The sequence below is a fragment of the Dipodomys ordii genome, unplaced genomic scaffold (assembly GCF_000151885.1).
Source record: "Dipodomys ordii isolate 6190 unplaced genomic scaffold, Dord_2.0 Scaffold18, whole genome shotgun sequence".
Classification (NCBI taxonomy): Eukaryota; Metazoa; Chordata; class Mammalia; order Rodentia; family Heteromyidae; genus Dipodomys; species Dipodomys ordii.
The window spans coordinates 11370475-11387907 of record NW_012267234.1 but is presented as its reverse complement, the minus strand read 5'-3'; the positions used below and the strand labels follow the sequence as shown (position 1 = coordinate 11387907).

The window sequence follows — 17433 nt, the reverse complement described above, 5'->3', positions numbered from 1 at the left end:
TCACTGAACAGAATGTTAGTCAGAGATGGTCTTTTTAAATTCTAGTTGCTGGGTGCTTTTACCATGAAAGAGTGCTGAATCTTGTCAACTGCTTTTTCTCCACCTGTGGGAATGATCATGTGTTATGTTTTTGTCTTTCATTCTCTTAATGTAATGAATGATACTGAATGGTCTTTATATGTTGGACCATCTTGCATCCTAGAAATAAAGACCTTTGGGTCATAATACATCCCCTAGGAAGACCCAGGTCCCCCTAAAGATGTCTGGGTTCACTCCTGAAGACAATGTCCTCATCTCCCAGTCTCCAGGGGAATGTAGAACAAATTCTACGACACCATTCAACAACAAACCCAGATGCACTGATTTCACAAGCATCTTTCTTTCTCCCTTCTTTCTTTTTTTTGGTAACTTCATTTTCCTAACACTATGAATCCTTCCTTCTTCCTAATCTCTCCAGATCATCCCTCCATTAACAACGCACTGCACAAACATTAGTTCCTTTCTGCTGAACAGTATATTCCCATATATTACTCAGCATTCCAATGTGGTGATGACTATAGCACTTACTGATTAAAATCTGCCCTTCCTCAGGACACAGGAGGCTCAGGCCTGTAATCCTAGCTATTCAGAAGTCTGAGCTCTTAAGATCACAGTTGGAAGCCAGCCTGGGCAGAAAAGTCCATGAGATTCTGATCTCCAATTAACCACCAAAACCAAACCAAAACAACACAAAAACTGCGAGGAGCCAGTGGCTCACGCCTGTAAGCCTAGCTACTCAGGAGGCTGAGACTGGAGGATCAGGTTCAAAGCCAGCCTGGGCAGGAAAGTTCGTGAGGCTCTTATCTCCCACGAACCACCAGAAAACCGGAAGTGGCGCTGTGGCTCAAGTGGTAGAGCTCTCGCCTTGAGCTGAAGAGCTGAGGGACAGTGCCCAGGGCCAGAGTTCAAGTCCCACGACCGACAAAAATAACAACAAAAACTAGGAAGTAGAGCTGTGGCTCAAGCGGTGGAGCGCCGTTCAGGGGCAGCACCCAGGTCCCGAGTTCAAACCCCAGGGCCGGCACAACCAAAATGGAATCTGTCGGTCACCTCTGGCAGGCTCTGCGGACCCTGCGGAGGAAAGTTCTAGACTCTGGGAACTGACACCAGGTTTCCTACTCTGCTTCACAACTTACTTTGACCGACCTGCGGCAGGAAGAGAGTAGGGAGTGTTTACAGGGAGGACGTGCCGCAGTCCCGGAAGCCTTCTGCAAGAGATTCCCGCCACCGAGCTCAGGCCGGTAACTCGCGAAAGGAGGAAACAGCACCTCAGAGCCAGGAAAGCCCTGAGCATGCGCCTCAGGCCTCCCCCAGCTTCTGCGCCTGCGCTCGGAGCGGTGCGGCGTTGCCAGGCAACGGCGGCGCTTGCGCCCTGGGCGTGCGGCGCCTCAGGACCTCCGCGCATCTACGCGTGCGCAGCAGTGGGTCTCTCATTGGACCGCTAGGTTCTAGAGTTTGACCCTTGCTGCTAGAAAGGGGAGTTCACAGCTCAGGGGCCCATTTTTTATTCTTTGTGCGTTCTTTGGATTGCCTCCAGAAGCTCCCTAGCTCCTGACTGCAAATCAGCTGGAAGTCATCTAAGGAAATTTAAGCTTATTTGGAAATGGCCTCTGCGTAGGGTTCATTTTTCCACCTCCCAGGACATACTTGGTGGATCCCTCAGATGTGTCTTCCCTCCTTTGACTGTCTAGAGAGCGTTCAGAATTGAAAGTTGAGTAATAGTTGATTTTAATAGGACGACACTCTTATATATTACATATATAAGATATATGGACATCTGCACAGAATATTTTGAAGTATGAACCATCAACAGATAATTGGATGCATTCCTCTCAAGGGAGAAGAAAGTAGATAGCTGAAGGATAGGGAAAGACAGTGAGTTGGTTGCTTTGTATCGTTTGGATTTTGTTCACATGTACGCGTACATTTGGTTCAATTGCCAGTTTCCAAGGAAATTTGGAAATTTAGAGGGCTGAGCAGAATTCTGCCATCTGGGGTTGCTAGGGGCCTCGTGCTGGCTCGGCAGGCACTCTACCGTTTGAGCCACACCCCAGTTCCTATTAGCAATACTGGGTAGAATTATCTGTATGTGGGAAGCTAAAAGTACAAAACTAAGTCTTCCTGTTTACTTTTGGGCAGAGAGCTTTGCGGCAGGATACAGGAAGAAGACAGACATTTGGGGATTTTTTTTCCCCTGCAATAGTAGCATACAGGAAACTGATGTCATTATTTCAATCATTGTATATTTGTTTGTGATTTGCTGAAAAGATTATATGAGCTCATGGAACTCCAACTTAAATTTGAAAGGATACATTTAATGTCTGTTTTTATAGAGGAGTAATTGAGTGTGATCAGCAAAGTTAAAACTTGAATATCCTCTTCTAATTAAGAACCCTTCTCTTGGTGAGAAATCTCCAAACTGGTTATGGTAGTCTTTCCCTCACCAATCTTGTAAAATAACTTCTGGTTCACTCCTTTCAGGGAACTGCTGAGGACAAAATTAAGCAGCTAGCTGTACCTAAGAGGATTTTTGACAAAACATTCAGGCTAAAAGAAGATCTGAGTCAAGATGAACCACTTGCATATTGTGCTCCAATGAGTAAACTACATCTAGGCAAAGATAAATATTTTACACCCCAAAGTTGGATTTTTAAAAAGTTAAAAGTTAAAGACCACAAGATATAATTTGTTCCTCTAAGTATGGCATGGATGTAAATGGAAACTGAGAAATTGAGCTCCCAAATACAATATTTTACGAATTGTATTTCGTAAGTAACTGCACAAATTAGCTCTTCTATCAAGAAATAAATGAGATCTATTAGATAATACATCTAATAGATACTTTAGATAATGTATAGACAATGGATACATTATCTAACAGATACAATGCCTAGGGGAAAAAATTCCCCTGCAGAAGAGGGGAAAAAAACCCAATACATCACAGTATGCACTTGATAAAGTTTATTTTTAAAAAAGAATAATAATTTATACCTTTGGCAAAATAAAAGATCTTGTAATATAAATGTTTCTTAGAAAACTATGAAAAGATAACATAACAAATATTAATAAATCAATATAACACTGCAGCAAAAATAATAATGATTCTATTGCCATGACAATTGAAGGTATTTCTGGCTTTTTTTTTTTTTTTGTCGACCGTGGGGCTTGAACTCTGGGCCTGGGTGCTGTCCCTCAGCTCTTCAGCTCAAGGTGAGCGCTCTACCACTTGAGCTACAGCGCCACTTCCGGTTTTCTGGTGGTTTATTGGAGATAGGAGTCTCTCGGTCTCTTCTGCCCGGGCTGGCTTTGAACCGCGATCCTCAGATCTCAGCCTCCTGAGTAGCTAGGATTACAGGCACGAGCCACCAGCACCCGGCTGGTATTTCTGGCTTTTATCCAGCAATATTTCTGGAAGGTTCTCTACATTCTTCTTTTCTTATAAAAATGAAAGGTGCTTTTATTTTAAGAAGGCCTAACACATACAAGTCTAAATTTAGGAAGTTGATCAAGGTTATTTATTTGTGTCACAAAATAATTCTTTACCAAAAAAGTTTACAAACGTTTCTGTTCCTGATCCTTAAAATACAATTTTTTTTGCTAAAATGTTTAGAGTATGATTAACCAAATACGAGTGTCCTCAATTTCTTTCCGGTTATACCTCCCTTGCACAACGTGAGATACACGTGCAATGAGGCTGTAACAAGAGCTGGACGTCAGGCCTGACTGGAGAGAATACTATTACTCACAGCATTGAAGAAATGGCCAGGAACACAGTTCCTCACCAATTTTTGGTTTCTCCCATCCAGAACTCTTATATTTCTTGTCTTGATGACTTTCTAGTAAACTCTGTCCCTATCAGGTACTCTCAGGATTTAAAGAAAAAGAAAAAAAGGGAGGAAGTCACAGGGAAGAGACACCTGAATGAATTAGTGAGTCACTCCAGTGGAATGCAGTAAGGGAGAGAATTGGAAGTTCAGAGTATGAATGCGAATGTGACTGGGAAAAGCAAGAACAATCTGGAAACTTCCATGTGGTACATGTCGAAACCTTCTTCCAGTAAAGGCTTCAGACTTCCTGGGGAGCAGCAGAGTTCAGTCCGGTCCTCCTTGGATGTGACAGGTGTTCAGAATAGACGAGAACTTACTTGTCACACTCCTCCTGGTTCCCGTCAGTACAGTGATAATGCTGCTCGCAGAACTCCTGGATCCGGCTGCAGGCCTCCAGCATCATCACCTCTGGGACGGTGATCACCACTCGGAAGAAATTCGGATACTCGAAGCACTGGAGTGGGGGTGGGGGGAAGCAATTGAGTCTGGTGGACTATTCTATAATCCATTGGAAGAGGTTGTGTCATTTTATCAAGGGAATCCGTTTGCTCAGTTCCCTATAGGGTTCGGTCACTGAGCTAATTCATCACAAAATGGGCCGTAAGAACTGGATCTCATCTTAGCTACAATATTTGTTTACAACATGGGGTAATTATGAGGGTGGGGTAGATGCCATGCATTTTCAAGTATCTACATCAGTCTGAATCTTATCAAATGAGTATCCACTTTGTGAAGGGAGAAAAGGTCAGGCTAAAAAAAAAAAATGCAGCAGGGCTGGGAAGGTGGCTCAGTGGTAGAGCGCTTGCCTTGCATGTATGAAGCCCTGGGTTTGATTCCTCAGCACCACATAAGCAGAAAAAACCAAAAGCGGTGCTGTGGCTCAAGTGGTAGAGCACTAGCCTTGAGCTGAAGAGTGAGGGACAGCGCCCAGGCCCAGAGTTCGGGCCCCATGACCGGCAAAAAAAAAAGCAGCTGGGGAGAGTTCTGGGGGCCCTAGAAACTTGAGAGAGGTGCAGTACTAACCGTTGCTGGGAGGCAGTGGACAGATTGCTCAGCCACCAACTGCTCTGTGAACTCCACGTCGTTCTCAAATTCTGGGAAATGGTGCATCTCAATGCCAACCTATACCAAGAATACAAAGGGGAGACAAGCTTAGAAGATGGAGGCTAAGTTCCTGTGCCAGAAATTAAGGAAGGGACGACTTTCAGGGATGTCATGGAATGTTATTATTGATCACTAAGAGTGCTAGCACTTAAGAACTCATGGAACTGGTGGCTTTCAAACCTATAATCTTAGCTACTTGATTGATGGAGCTGGAGGGATCAAGGTTCAAAACCAGCCTGGGTATAAAAGTTCATAAGACTAGCTGGGCACCAGTGGCTCATGCCTATAATCCTAACTACTCAGGAGGCTAAGATCTGAGGGTTGTGGTTCAAAGCCAGCCAGGGCAGAAAAGTCCCTGAAACTCTTATCTCCAATGAACCACCAGAAAACCGGAAGTGGCTCTGTGGCTTAAGTGGTAGAGTGCTACCCTTGAGCTGAAGAGCTGAGGGACAGTGCCCAGGCCTAGAGTTCAAGCCCCATGATCAACAACAAAAGAAAAGCTCATGAGACTTCATCTCAATCAATGGCTGTGTGCAATGGCACACACCTGACATTCCAGCTACAGGAAAAGCACAGTGATGTGAAACCTGTCGTCTCCAGTGACATAGAGGGTTGTAGCTCAAGCATAAAACAAGAGCGTGTCTCAAAGAAAACTAAGGCAGGGGGCCAGTAGCTCACCCCTGTAATCCTAGCTTTTCAGGAGGCTGAGATCTGAGGGTCACAGTTAAAAGCCAACTCAAGTTTATGAGATCCTTATCTCCACTAAACTGCCAAAAGACCTGGAAGTAGAACTGTGGCTCAAGGAGCCACAGCTCCTTGAACAAAGGAGCTCCGGGACAGAGCCCAGGCACTGAGTTCAAACCCCACAACTGGCACCAAAAACAAAAAAAGAAAATTAAGGCAAAAAAAGGCTGGGAGTGTGACTCAAGGGGTAGAATGCTTGCCTTGCAAGCACAAGACCTTGAGTACTACAAAAAAAAAGGGAGGGAGGAGGAAGGAAGGGAGGGAGGGAATAAAGAAAGAAAATTCATGGCATTTTCCACATACACAGGAAGAAAAGCTAGTGTGCCTGTGTTCAATTAGCATTCAGGCCAAGTCATTCCTTATTGCATGAGACTGTTCAACACACTGCAGGAACCATGGAATATTTATCATCCTTGGGCCACAAAATGGTGACAGTACCCCACAGCCATCCTGAAAACAAGTGGAATTCCCCTACCAGTCACAAGCATCCATAGGGAACATATCATTCCCATTCATGAGCTATGAAGAATAGAAGACATCTTCTCCATGTCTCATAAATTCCCTGTGTGTGTGTATAAAAATGATTTGCTGTGCTGAGAAATTAAGTCATTTGAAGAGTTTTACGAGCACTGAGAACAGATGACGTCAGTGAGCCAATTCAGAACAAAGCCTCAGCTGGCTGGCTCAGGAACCTAGCCCATATGTGTCTTTGTAAATGGCGCGGCATAGCCTACCTAACACCACCATGCTGTCCCAGCAACCCACCTCCCAGGTTTTATGACACACATTGATTTAATGCCCAGCCTCCAATGTGCTTACCATGAGGTACATGGCCCCAGAGGGGCGGACTGGCTGGAGTCCAGGAATGGCCGCCAATGCTGCATAGCACAGATCAGCATTGGACTAGAAGAGGAGGCAGAGAGAACACCGACAATCAGATTTTAAGTTTACACAACAACAACCGCAACAACTGTGTGACAGTGGTTCAAGCTGGTAATCCTAGCTACTCAGGACGGTGAGATCTGAAGATTGAGGTTCAAAGCCAGCCCCGGCTGGAAAGTTTGTGAGACTCTGTATCTCCAAAGAATCATCAAAAAGTCACCAGTGAAGGTGTGGCTCAAGTAGTAGAGCACTAACCTTGAGCAAAAAAAAAAAAATTAAAGCAGGGACAGTGGGTCCTGAGTTCAAACCCCAGGACTGGAGCGTGTGTGCATGCACACACACACACATGCATACACACGCACACACACACACCTTCGATGTCATCGATCTTCTGGCATTGGAGTCAACAAGAAAAAAAACCTCACTGTCTTCCAGTTTGTGAGGCCAGAAAGTGAGGATGTGTGGGTCGCTCTACGGATGCCACATCCTTCAGAGAGAAACCCCATCCTGGAATGGTGCCCTGGACTAGTTATTCTTAATTCTACTGGTGACATTCAGAGTCCCCAAGTCAAAGCCCACAGGCTGCCCTTACCTTGAGGAAACTTAGGGTGTTGTGGTAGAACTCTTGAGGGGTACGACGGAGGATGCTTTTCAGAGCTCCCTGGACGATGGTACAGGGACCCAAGATTCGCTGACTCAGCTTCACCAGCCCATCTCGGATCTAGAACCCCACCCCAAGAAACACAGCCATTGAGCCTTGTGTAAGTATCCCCACTTATGTGGGTGAGTCTTTTCCTGACCTTTCTTCCTATCAGGTTTTTGACTTCAGGAAGTAAGGGGGACTTGTGGCACGCAGATCAGATAGCTTGGGTCTACAGTCTTCTCTGCCTCCAACCCACCGTGACGGTGGACAGATAATAGATAGAACCTTTCGGCATCTTGGTTTTGCTCAGGTGTAAATGGAGACAATACAAATACTAGCCTCATGGGTTTGAGGACTGAATTAAAATAAGATCCATAAAACACTAGCCCGTGGTAAGCCCTTGGTCTTCATTGTTATGACTGTTACAGTTTTTTAATTTTTTTTATCTGCTCTAAAATAGGAAGTGCATGGGGCATCTTCACAGATCCAAAAATCCATGAAAACTGAATTTGGGAGAGGAAATAATAACAACTGACTTTTCTAGTGAACCATAAAGCCAAGAAGAAAAGCCAGTGTGGAAAGGAAAGATGGAACACTACCACCTCACCACTCCACACACAGCCCAGAGATATACATCCTAAATCCCACAGATTGGCTCACCAAATTGCTCTCACCTCATTGCCAAGAATATCTCTTCGGTCATGGATGAGGATCCAGCCCATCCTCCAGCCAGGAACCAGCCAGCGCTTGGCCAGCCCACCACAGGACAGAATGGGGACATGGGTGCTGAGAGTGGCCAAGGGTTCATATTTGCAATCCGAAAACACCTGGGGACAATGAGTTTTCTTGCTTACTTTCCTCTGGATCCCATGGCCCCCCCTTCTATCTCAGGGGCAGAGTGGGGGAGGGGGGTAGACAGGACACCAGACTCACAGGGCTCCCTACACTGAAGCATAATTGGAATTCCAGGGAGCATCAAACCCCTTTGATGCAAGTGCGCTGGCTTTGGTGTCTGGATTGGATTAGAGGGAGTTTAAATGAGGGAAGCGAATCTAGCTCCATGTAGGTTGCTGGGTGGGATTCATGACTGTAGGAGTTATTATAGAATTTAAAATAAAATGGGGGTGCACCATCTCTTAGGTAAAATTCCTGGGCCCACTGATACTATAGAATAGAGAGCTGCTTGGATTCCAGAAACGCCATCAAGCATCCTACACGATGTAACATTCCCAGGGCAGGCTAGGATAGCACCCCTAATCAAGAATAGTAACATTTCCACCATTCTATTCTGTGTGTTTGCACACTTCTCCTGGCTGAACCCCTCCCCCCCACACACACACTAAATGTTCATCTACCAGTGACAGAAGTAAAAAGTCTACAAATGTCTTCATAACAGGTCAATCAGGCTCTGCAATTCCATTCCAAACATGTTCAGATTTTCAAAAGCTTTTTGGATGTCAAAAGAGAAAAGAATTGTAGGGCCGCACATGTGTTAGGAGTGTGCAAGGGAACTGATTTTGCTGTAGTGACGTGATTAGGACTTCCTTCTGATTACTCCAGCTGCCTACTTTAGAGGTCTCTAGAACTGACTCTAGAGTCCATTTGGGATTGAGATGATAGAAGTCATGAATCCTGTCCCACACTTACCATGTCTCCATAGATCTCATCGGCCAAAATGGGAACGCACTGCCTTGCAGCCACTGAAAATAAGAAAAACATGATGGAATCTTTTGTTGCTGTTGTCATGGTAGCCCAGGCTAACTTCAAACTTGTGAAGCTCCTGCCTCAGCTTCCTGAGAGGCCAAATTACCATGTGCACCACCATGCCCAGCATGGAATTATGTTTAAAATGAGGTGCCTTGTCATTTCATCTTCACCTGGGCTTACTATGCTTCACAGTTCATGTTTGCATGTTTGGTCCTCTTGTAAGAACAGTAAATTGGGGGCTGGGAAGGTGGCTGAGTGATAGAGTGCTTGCCTTGCATGCATGAGGCCCTGGGTTTGATTCCTTAGCACCACATAAGCAGAAAAAGCTAGAAGTGGTACCGTGGCTCAAGTGGCAGAGCGCAAGCCTTGAGCTGAAGAGCTGAGGGACAGCACCCAGGCCCAGAGTTCAGGCCCCATGACAGACAAAAAAAAAAGAAGAAAAGAAGAAGAATGGTAAATTTTTCTGAAACTCTTCTAGGATTGAGAGCCTAAATTTGCTGTTTAATTAGTTTAGGTATTCCAAACCCTGTCTTCCACATAATGGGAGGGGTACAGAGGCAGCTGTGGATGGGTTAAAGATCTCTTATCCAAAATATCTGGGCAAAGCTGGGCACTGGTGGCTCACACCTGCAATCCTAGCTGCTCAGGAGATTGAGATTTGAGGATCAAGGTTCAAAGCCAGCCTGGGCAGGAAAGTCTATGAGACTGTTATCCTCAATTAACTACCTTAAAAAACTGTAGCTCAAGAGGTAGAGCACTACCCTTGAATACAAAAGCTCAGGATCAGGGCCTAGACCCTGAGTTCAAGGCCTAAGATGCCACTGGGAAGAAAAAAAGTTTGGGGAGCAGAGGCATTTCAGATCTTGGTGTTTTTTTCTTTGTCAGTTGTGGGGCTTGAACTCAGGGCCTAGAGGCTGTTCCTGAACTACTTCACTCAAGGCTAGCACCCTACAACCACTTTGAACCACAGCACCACCTCTGGTTTTCTGGGGGTTAATTGATGATAAGAGTCTCATGGACTTTCTTACTCCAGTTGGCTTTGAACCACAATCCTCAGATCTCAGCCTCCTGAGCAGCTAAGATTACAGGCGTGAGCCACCAGTGCCCAGCCCAGATCTTGGATTTTTTTTGTTTTGCTTTAGATTTTAGAATAGTCACACTAGTTTGCCAGTTGAGCATTCCTAATCTAAAAAAAAAAAAGAATCTGAAATGCACCTTTGTGGAGTGTTCTGAATTTGGGATTTGGGGGTTAGAGACAGGTGGTATTTCTTTTCTTTCTCTTTTTTTCCTTTTTATGCAAGTGCTGTCATTCTGAAATGCCAGTGGCGCTCATGTACCACCCACTCAGGTTTAGGAACTTAGGGAAAAGTCTTAGGAAACAAGAAGCATGCCCTCTCTGCCTCCTCCCAGGGCATGTGCTATCTGCTGGACTTACCCTCCAGGATCTTCTGAAGGTGACTCTTCCTGAACACCGACCCACAGGGGTTTGATGGGTTGTTGACAATGAGGCAAGCTGTCTTTTCATCAATCAGAGATTCCAGTTGTTTCAGATCAATTTCCCAAGACTGCTCAGGCTGGAAAGAAGAAAGGATGAAATTCAGATGATTTAGGAAATTTTTTCGAGGGGGACATGCAACCTAACAATGCAGAGCCAGTGCTAAAATTTGATTTGGGCCTCAACTACCTAATTCTAGACCTTTCTCTGTGAGGTAATGCTGAAAGAGAGGGGGAGGGTGTATTTTTCCCCCAGTCCTGGGACTTGAACTCAGGGCCTGGGAATTGTATCTGAGCATTTTTGCTCAAGGCTAATGCTCTATCACTTGAACCACAACTCCACTTCTGGACTTTTTGGTGCTCCATTGGAGATACGAGTCTTATAAACTTTCCTGCCTGGGCTGGCTTTGAACCATAGTCCTCAGATCTCAGCCTCCTGAGCAGCTAGGATTACAGGTGTGAGTCACCAGCACCCAATATATGGTCATGCTTTTTTATAGAGTAGAAAATGGAGCCTTTGAGTATGAAGTTTAAAAAGTCACTTACCAATAGATTGTAGAGTTTGACCTCAATTCCCATAGATTCAGCCAAAGTCCTGTAGAGAGAAAATCCAGGTCTCGGAACAAGGATGTTTTGTCCTGGGTTGGCCAACACAGCTAGACAAAGTTCAATAGCCTGACTACAGCCACTTGTCAGAATGACATCCTGTGAAGATAATAATAGTTCTCAGGAGAAAAGAGCTTATCAGGGTGGTAAATTAGGAGTCATAATAAATTTGCTTTTAAAACCTCTATGTGAACTGCAGGGGCAGTCCTAAGCCTCAATCAAATACTCCACCAAATGAAATGATTTGTCTATATCTGTCTATTTAAATATTGTTGAAAGTGTCAGCCACTTAAGAGAAATAAATCACTAAATAAAGGACACATTGGCTATGAGTCAGTCAATTTCCAGGAGACTTTGGACTGTCCTTGGACTTTTTCCCCTAGTTATTTATTTACTTTTGGCCAAAGATTTAAAGCCTGGCTTCTCTCTGATGTAGAGATGTTAGCAAATGTCTGCCCCACACGGTGGACAATAAAGGAAAGAGTAGCATCTGACCTTGCTACTGCCCCAGGACCTCTCAATATTAGATGTGAATGTGCTAAGGCAAATGAAGGAAAATACAAATAAAAACAGACTCTAGAAGGAGAGGGTAACAGTGTTCAAAAAGGAAGTCATGGGGCTGGGAATGTGGCTTCACGGTAGAGGGCCCAGAGTGAAGCCCTGGGTTCAATTCCACAGTACCACATAAACAGAAAAGGCTGGCAGTGGCACTGTGGTTCAAGTGGTAGAGTGTTAGCCTTGAGCAAAGAAACTCAGGGATAGCACCCAGGCCATGTGTTCAAGCTCCAGGACAAAGAAAGAAGGAAAGAAAAGAAAGGAAGGAAGGAAGAAAGGAAAGAAGGAAGGAAGGAAGGTCATTACTTGACTTATGTAATCCTCCATACATCACCTTTAACAATAAAATTTAAATAAAAAAGATTCTACTGGCAATATTATTTGGTGTTTATGAATTGAATTTATTTTTGCCAGTCCTGGGGCTTGAACTCAGGGCCTGGGCACTGTGGTGAGCTCCTTTATTCGAGGCTAGTGCTCTACCACTTGAGACACACACCACTTCTAGCTTTTTCTGTTTATGTGGTACTGAGGAATCAAACCCAGGGTTTCATGCATGCTAGGCAAGCACTTTACCACTAAGCCACATTCCCAGCCCCAATGAATTGAATTTTAAGTGATCTTTTGTAGGAAAATTAAACCTAGGGTAGGCCTCCTGTGACAGATACTATGTAAGTTATAAATTTCCATATAGTACACTGATATTAACTATAATCACTGATTAGTGGCCCCAAGTATATAAGAAATCCTCAACTTAATAGCAGGGAATTCTGATGTTTCCCCTCTTCAAGACTATTAATCTTTGTGGATTAATGGAAACAAGGAAAGTTTGTCTAGGTGCCAGTGGCTCATACCTAGCCACTCAGTAGGCTGAGATCTGAGTGATCACAGTTCAAAACTAGACCAGGCAGGAAAGCTCATGAGACTATTATCTCCAACTAACCACCTAAAAGCTGGAAGTGGAGCTGTGGCTCAAGTGGTAAAGCACCCGTCTTGAGGGGCAAAAGCCAAGGGACAGAACCCAGTTACTCTGAGGGGAAGGGGAGAGAGAGAAAATGAGAGAGAGGAGAAGGAGGAGGAGGAAAAGAAGGGGGAGGAGGGAGAGGGGTGAGAGGGAGGAGGAGAAGGATAAGAAAGAAGGAGGGAGAGAGGGAGGGAGGGCGGGCAGGAGGAGGAAGGGAGGTTGGTTTGAGCAGCGCTCACCTTAGCTTCCAGTGGTGCCTCGGGGCAGTGGTAGTAGGAAGCAATCTCCTCCCGGCTGGACAGGTAGCCTGAGAAAGAGAGTGAGCAAAGGAAGCTGGAGGTTCTCATCCTGTACTGGGCATCTATGCCCAGAGCGAGCATGAGTTTCAGCCGCCTCCTACCAGTGCTCAGGGCGCAGTCTACTCAGCTGAGTTTTCAAACACAGTAGACAAAGGAGAATAACTTTAAATTTTATTACAGACGCAAATAATAAAAACAAATGTATGGATACAAATAATAAAATGAAATAGTCCCCCTAACTATAAAATACTCTGCAGTGTCTTGATTAGCGTATTATGATTAGTTTAATCCGCTGTAGGATAAAGGACTTATATTTAAGTTCATTTTATAGATATATACATGTATACTAGAAAAGTTGTCATTATTTAATTCAATACCTATAGTCTAGTTTAAAGGCTTTCTTTTAATGTCCTGTAACATACTTTGACTTTTGTACACATTTTTACTTTTGAATCATTTTCTTATACATTTTTTCCAAATTTGACTTCTAACCTTGATGTCTTGATAGGTTCATGTCCAATATAATATTTTGCAAAAAAAAATTCTACTCAAAAAAAAAAAAACAAACTAGCAAAATCAGAGGCAATATTTCATGTTTGTTAGCAGGTACAAATGAGTACCTCAGAATTACATAATTAGCACTCCCCTAACTACTTCTAACTACTCCCCTACCTTACTACACAAGGTTCTAGGCCTCTGAACATTTGTCTAGCAGAGATTACCTTTCACTTTTCCAGCCTGAACCACTTCCCTAGTACTTTGCGTATTACAGCCATTATACACTTTTTCTAATCTAATTTTAGGTCTTCAATATGACTCTTGTTGTATGAAACTTTCTAATATATAAACAATCAACCTAAACACCACATCCCTGACAACTCTTTGCAGGCTCTGTAAATTTTGATTTTAGCATGAAACTAGGTTGTTTTTTTGTTTTTTTTTGTCGGTCGTGGGGCTTGAACTCTGGGCCTGGGCGCTGTCCCTCAGCTCTTCAGCTCAAGGCAAGCGCCCTACCACTTGAGCTACAGCGCCACTTCCGGTTTTCTGGTGGTTTATTGGAGATAGGAGTCTCACGGTCTCTCCTGCCCGGGCTGGCTTTGAACCGCGATTCTCAGATCTCAGCCTCCTGAGTAGCTAGGATTACAGGCGTGAGCCACCAGCGCCCGGCTGAAACTAGGTTTTTATTGGCTGAGAATATGTTTGTGCCAGGCATGGTGGCACACAGCCTGCCATTCCAGCTGCTCAGGAGATGAAATAGGAGGATCACAGTCTGAGGCTGGCCCAGGCAAAAGCATAAGACTCTATCTGAAGTAAAACAACAAAAAGGATTAAGGCTGCGTGGCTGAAGTGGTAGCAATTAGCCTGAGGCCTGGTTCAATGTCCACCATACACACACACACACACACACACACACACACACACCAAATATCTTTATATTTATTATGTATGTACTCATTACATATACATATATTTACATTATATTTTAAATAAGTATTATGATAAATACATGTATTTTATTACACATACTACACACACACACACACACACACACACACACACACACACACACGGGGAAAATATGCAACACAGAAATAAAGCCAACCAATCATTTATTTCACCAAAACCATTAGGCGAGAAATTTTTTAACAGATAGGGTTACATCTAAATAAGAATAATTTCCTTCTATCTAAAACAACCCTTGATCCTTCCATGTAATAGCCCATTCTTTGTTGTGTTTTCTCTTTTTCCTTTTTTTTTTTTTTGCCAGTTCTGGGGCTTGCACTAAGGGCCTGGGCATTGTCCTTGAGCTTCTTTTGCTCAAGGCTAGCACTCTACCACTCAAGCCACAGCACCACTTCCAGCTTTTTCTGTAGTACTCAGGAATCGAATCTAGGGCTTCATGTATGCTAGGCAAGCATTCTACCACTGAGCCACCTTCCCAGTCCTTTGTTGTTTTTGTGCCAGTCCTGGGGCTTGAACTCAGGGCCTGGGTGCTGTCCCTGTTCTTTTTCTGCTCATAGCTGGCATTCTACTGTGAGAGCCATAGCTCCCCTTCTAGCTTTTTGATGGTTAATTAGTGATAAGAGTTCTCACAGACTTTCCTGCCTGGGAATGGCTTCGAACCATAATCCTCAGAGCCAAGTTGCTAAGATTCCAGACTTTTATTGTTTGTGAACTCCTTATTTTAAACAAAGTTGTGTTGCCAAGTGATCTGGACTGTAATAAAAATAGACCCTCAATGCATACAAGAGAAGAAATGAAGCAAAAAGAGCTGTTTACATAGGGCAGACATTAATGTAGGGCTTCAAGAACTAGGTAAACAGGCAGCCAGACTCAAGATCTTCCTCATAGAATAAATAGTAACAGGGTAGGAGCACTGTGTATGGAGTAAGTATGTCTGAGAACCTAGGGGGAGGTGGCAGTCTGCCAGTGGAAGCCAGGAAAGAAGTTCTTTGGATGCCTTTAAGCATCCAGAGTGACACCCCCTCTCCCCAATCCCAAATGACTGTTCAATCTTTGCCCCTCCTTCAAAATTACACTTTAGACTAGCTAGCAGAATTCCTATAGGGCTATGAAAAGAACACAGAAAGCCAGGCCTAGTGGCAAACACCTCTAATCTCAGCACTACAGAGGCAGAGGCGGGAAGATCATGAGTTCGAAGCCAGCCCAGGCTACTTAATAATAAATACTTAAATAATAATACTTAAACGATCTGGACCCCATCAGGTCTAACGTGAGGAGAAGCTTACCAATGGACGGGGCGTAACCATTGTATTTCCCCGAGTCCAGAGCATCTTTCATTGCTTGGGTAACTTCAGCGTCTGTAGGCAGATTTCCAAACACAGTAGGGTCTCCTATTCATGGGAAGGAAAAAAGGAAAAGGAGTCACTGCTGCAACCTGTTCAGGGCCTCTGAACCGGCCCTGACCAGAAGCAAGGAAGTGATGGAGACTGGACCACACCGTGGAACTGAGGTTTGGGGTACCAGAGGACCTGTAGCTTTTCACCAGCTGCAGATACCATGGTTCCATTCACCCAGGTTTTTATTGGTCTTGTGCAGGAAGTAAGGTACCAACTTCAACAGGTGACAATATTTTGTATACAAGTGGTAGGTGGCCTCTCTTCTGGGAAGGAGAGCCATTTGCATAAATCTAGGTCTATCCTCCTGTTCCCACACAGTTTAGGGTGGAGTTAGCCCAAGATAGAAATCTGAATTCCCACAAAGGCGGGACTGATTGACCTGTCCAGGACATCCTCAGTGTTCTGAAAGTATGTGGGGAGAAGGCCTTCCAAACTCCCAATCCTTTCAGGGTCTCATAGTTTAACTTTTCAGGCTCTTACAAGCCACCAAGACTCAGATTCACTCCCTTCTCCCATCTTTCCCAAGCAGCCCATGAGGACAGGAGCAGGGCGATGGTACCTCTCTATCAAGTTTCCCCAGCTTACCGATGGACAGAGAAATCATGGTTTTGTTTGGATTCGGCTTGACCTTCATGCTGTCCACGATGGCCCGAATGGGATTGAAAGTTTGGTTGGCCATGTCAGAGGGCCTCACAGACCACCGGGGCTTCCTGCCTTTCATTTTTCCTGGCAATGAGCTTCTCCCCCCGATGTTGACAGGTACGTCCAGTACTGGAGGCAGGCTGCCATTGCTGCTCATCTGAATCGTGTAGGAGTCCATCCCCACGAAGCCCTGTGGGGGAAAGAAGAGGGTCTTTGTGATGTCCAGATCCAGGCTCCATCGGCCCTCCGGCCCTAAGCAGGGACATAGGATGTCTTTCCAAATTCCCTTCTTTGCTTTCTCTTGAAAAGTACTTTTATTATGAATAAGGAGCATTTTTACACATTTGGCGAAGATGAGAAATAAAGCAAAAACCCATTCTGCAATCCTTGCACAGAACATGCGGTGGAATACTTACTTTAATTAAGACTTGTGATATGCAATTGTAATCCTAAATTACAGTTTTTGATTACAGGCTTACCACATTCTAGGTAAAACCAAGGTCAAAGATGACAAGACTTCACTCAACAATCAAGGCACACGTGTTCCCTCCTGAACACACAAAGACCTCAAGAAAGCTCGTCTCTGGTGCTTCTTCAACTCTCTATGTCTTACCCTCTACAGGGAACTAGCAAAAACCATCCCAAGCATTAGAATTATTATAGTATTGATATTACTGGTAGAACTAGTGTGGCACTGATGGCTCACATCTGTAATCCTAGCTACTCAGGAGGCTGAGATATGAGGATCATAGTTCAAATCCAGCCAGGGCAAGAAAGTCCATGAGACTCTTTTCTTCAATAGCCACCAATAAGCCAGAAGTAGAACTGTGATTCAAGTGATAGAGTGCCAAGCCTTGAGCAAAAAAGCTAAGGAACAGTGCCTAGGCCCTGAGCTCAAGCCCCAGTACCAGCAAACATACACACACACACACACAATATTACTATTAAAACTAAACTCCTAGTCCATAAGCACCACACAGTCCTACAGGAAAAAAGAAGCCAACTCATCAGAAAGAAAAACTCAAACCCAGTCAACACCACAGAACCAGCTGAGGCTTGGGGCTTACCT

The 17433-nt window shown here is 44.4% G+C and overlaps 1 protein-coding gene across 1 annotated transcript; it reads right to left on the bottom strand.

Annotated features, from left to right (window-relative positions):
- Positions 1–3918: 3918 nt before the first annotated feature.
- On the bottom strand, positions 3919–16542 carry Tat (tyrosine aminotransferase). The gene is made up of 11 exons (XM_013012787.1): positions 16308–16542; positions 15612–15716; positions 12802–12869; positions 10987–11145; positions 10382–10520; positions 8887–8939; positions 7914–8066; positions 7189–7317; positions 6534–6617; positions 4890–4988; positions 3919–4320 (listed from the first exon to the last, which is right to left on the bottom strand). Exons 1-11 carry the CDS (start codon positions 16540–16542, stop codon positions 4180–4182), a joined length of 1365 nt encoding a protein of 454 aa, XP_012868241.1. The 3' UTR covers positions 3919–4179.
- Between the last annotated feature and the right edge of the window lie 891 nt (positions 16543–17433).

Coding starts and splice junctions, on each gene's coding strand:
- Tat (XM_013012787.1), bottom strand. CDS start 16,542: ATGGACTCCTACACGATTCAGATGAGCAGCAATGGCAGCCTGCCTCCA. Junction 15,717..16,307: donor CATGATTTCTCTGTCCATCG/GTAAGCTGGGGA, acceptor TCCCATGAATAG/GAGACCCTACTGTGTTTGGA. Junction 12,870..15,611: donor TGGTTACGCCCCGTCCATTG/GTAAGCTTCTCC, acceptor TCTCTTTCTCAG/GCTACCTGTCCAGCCGGGAG.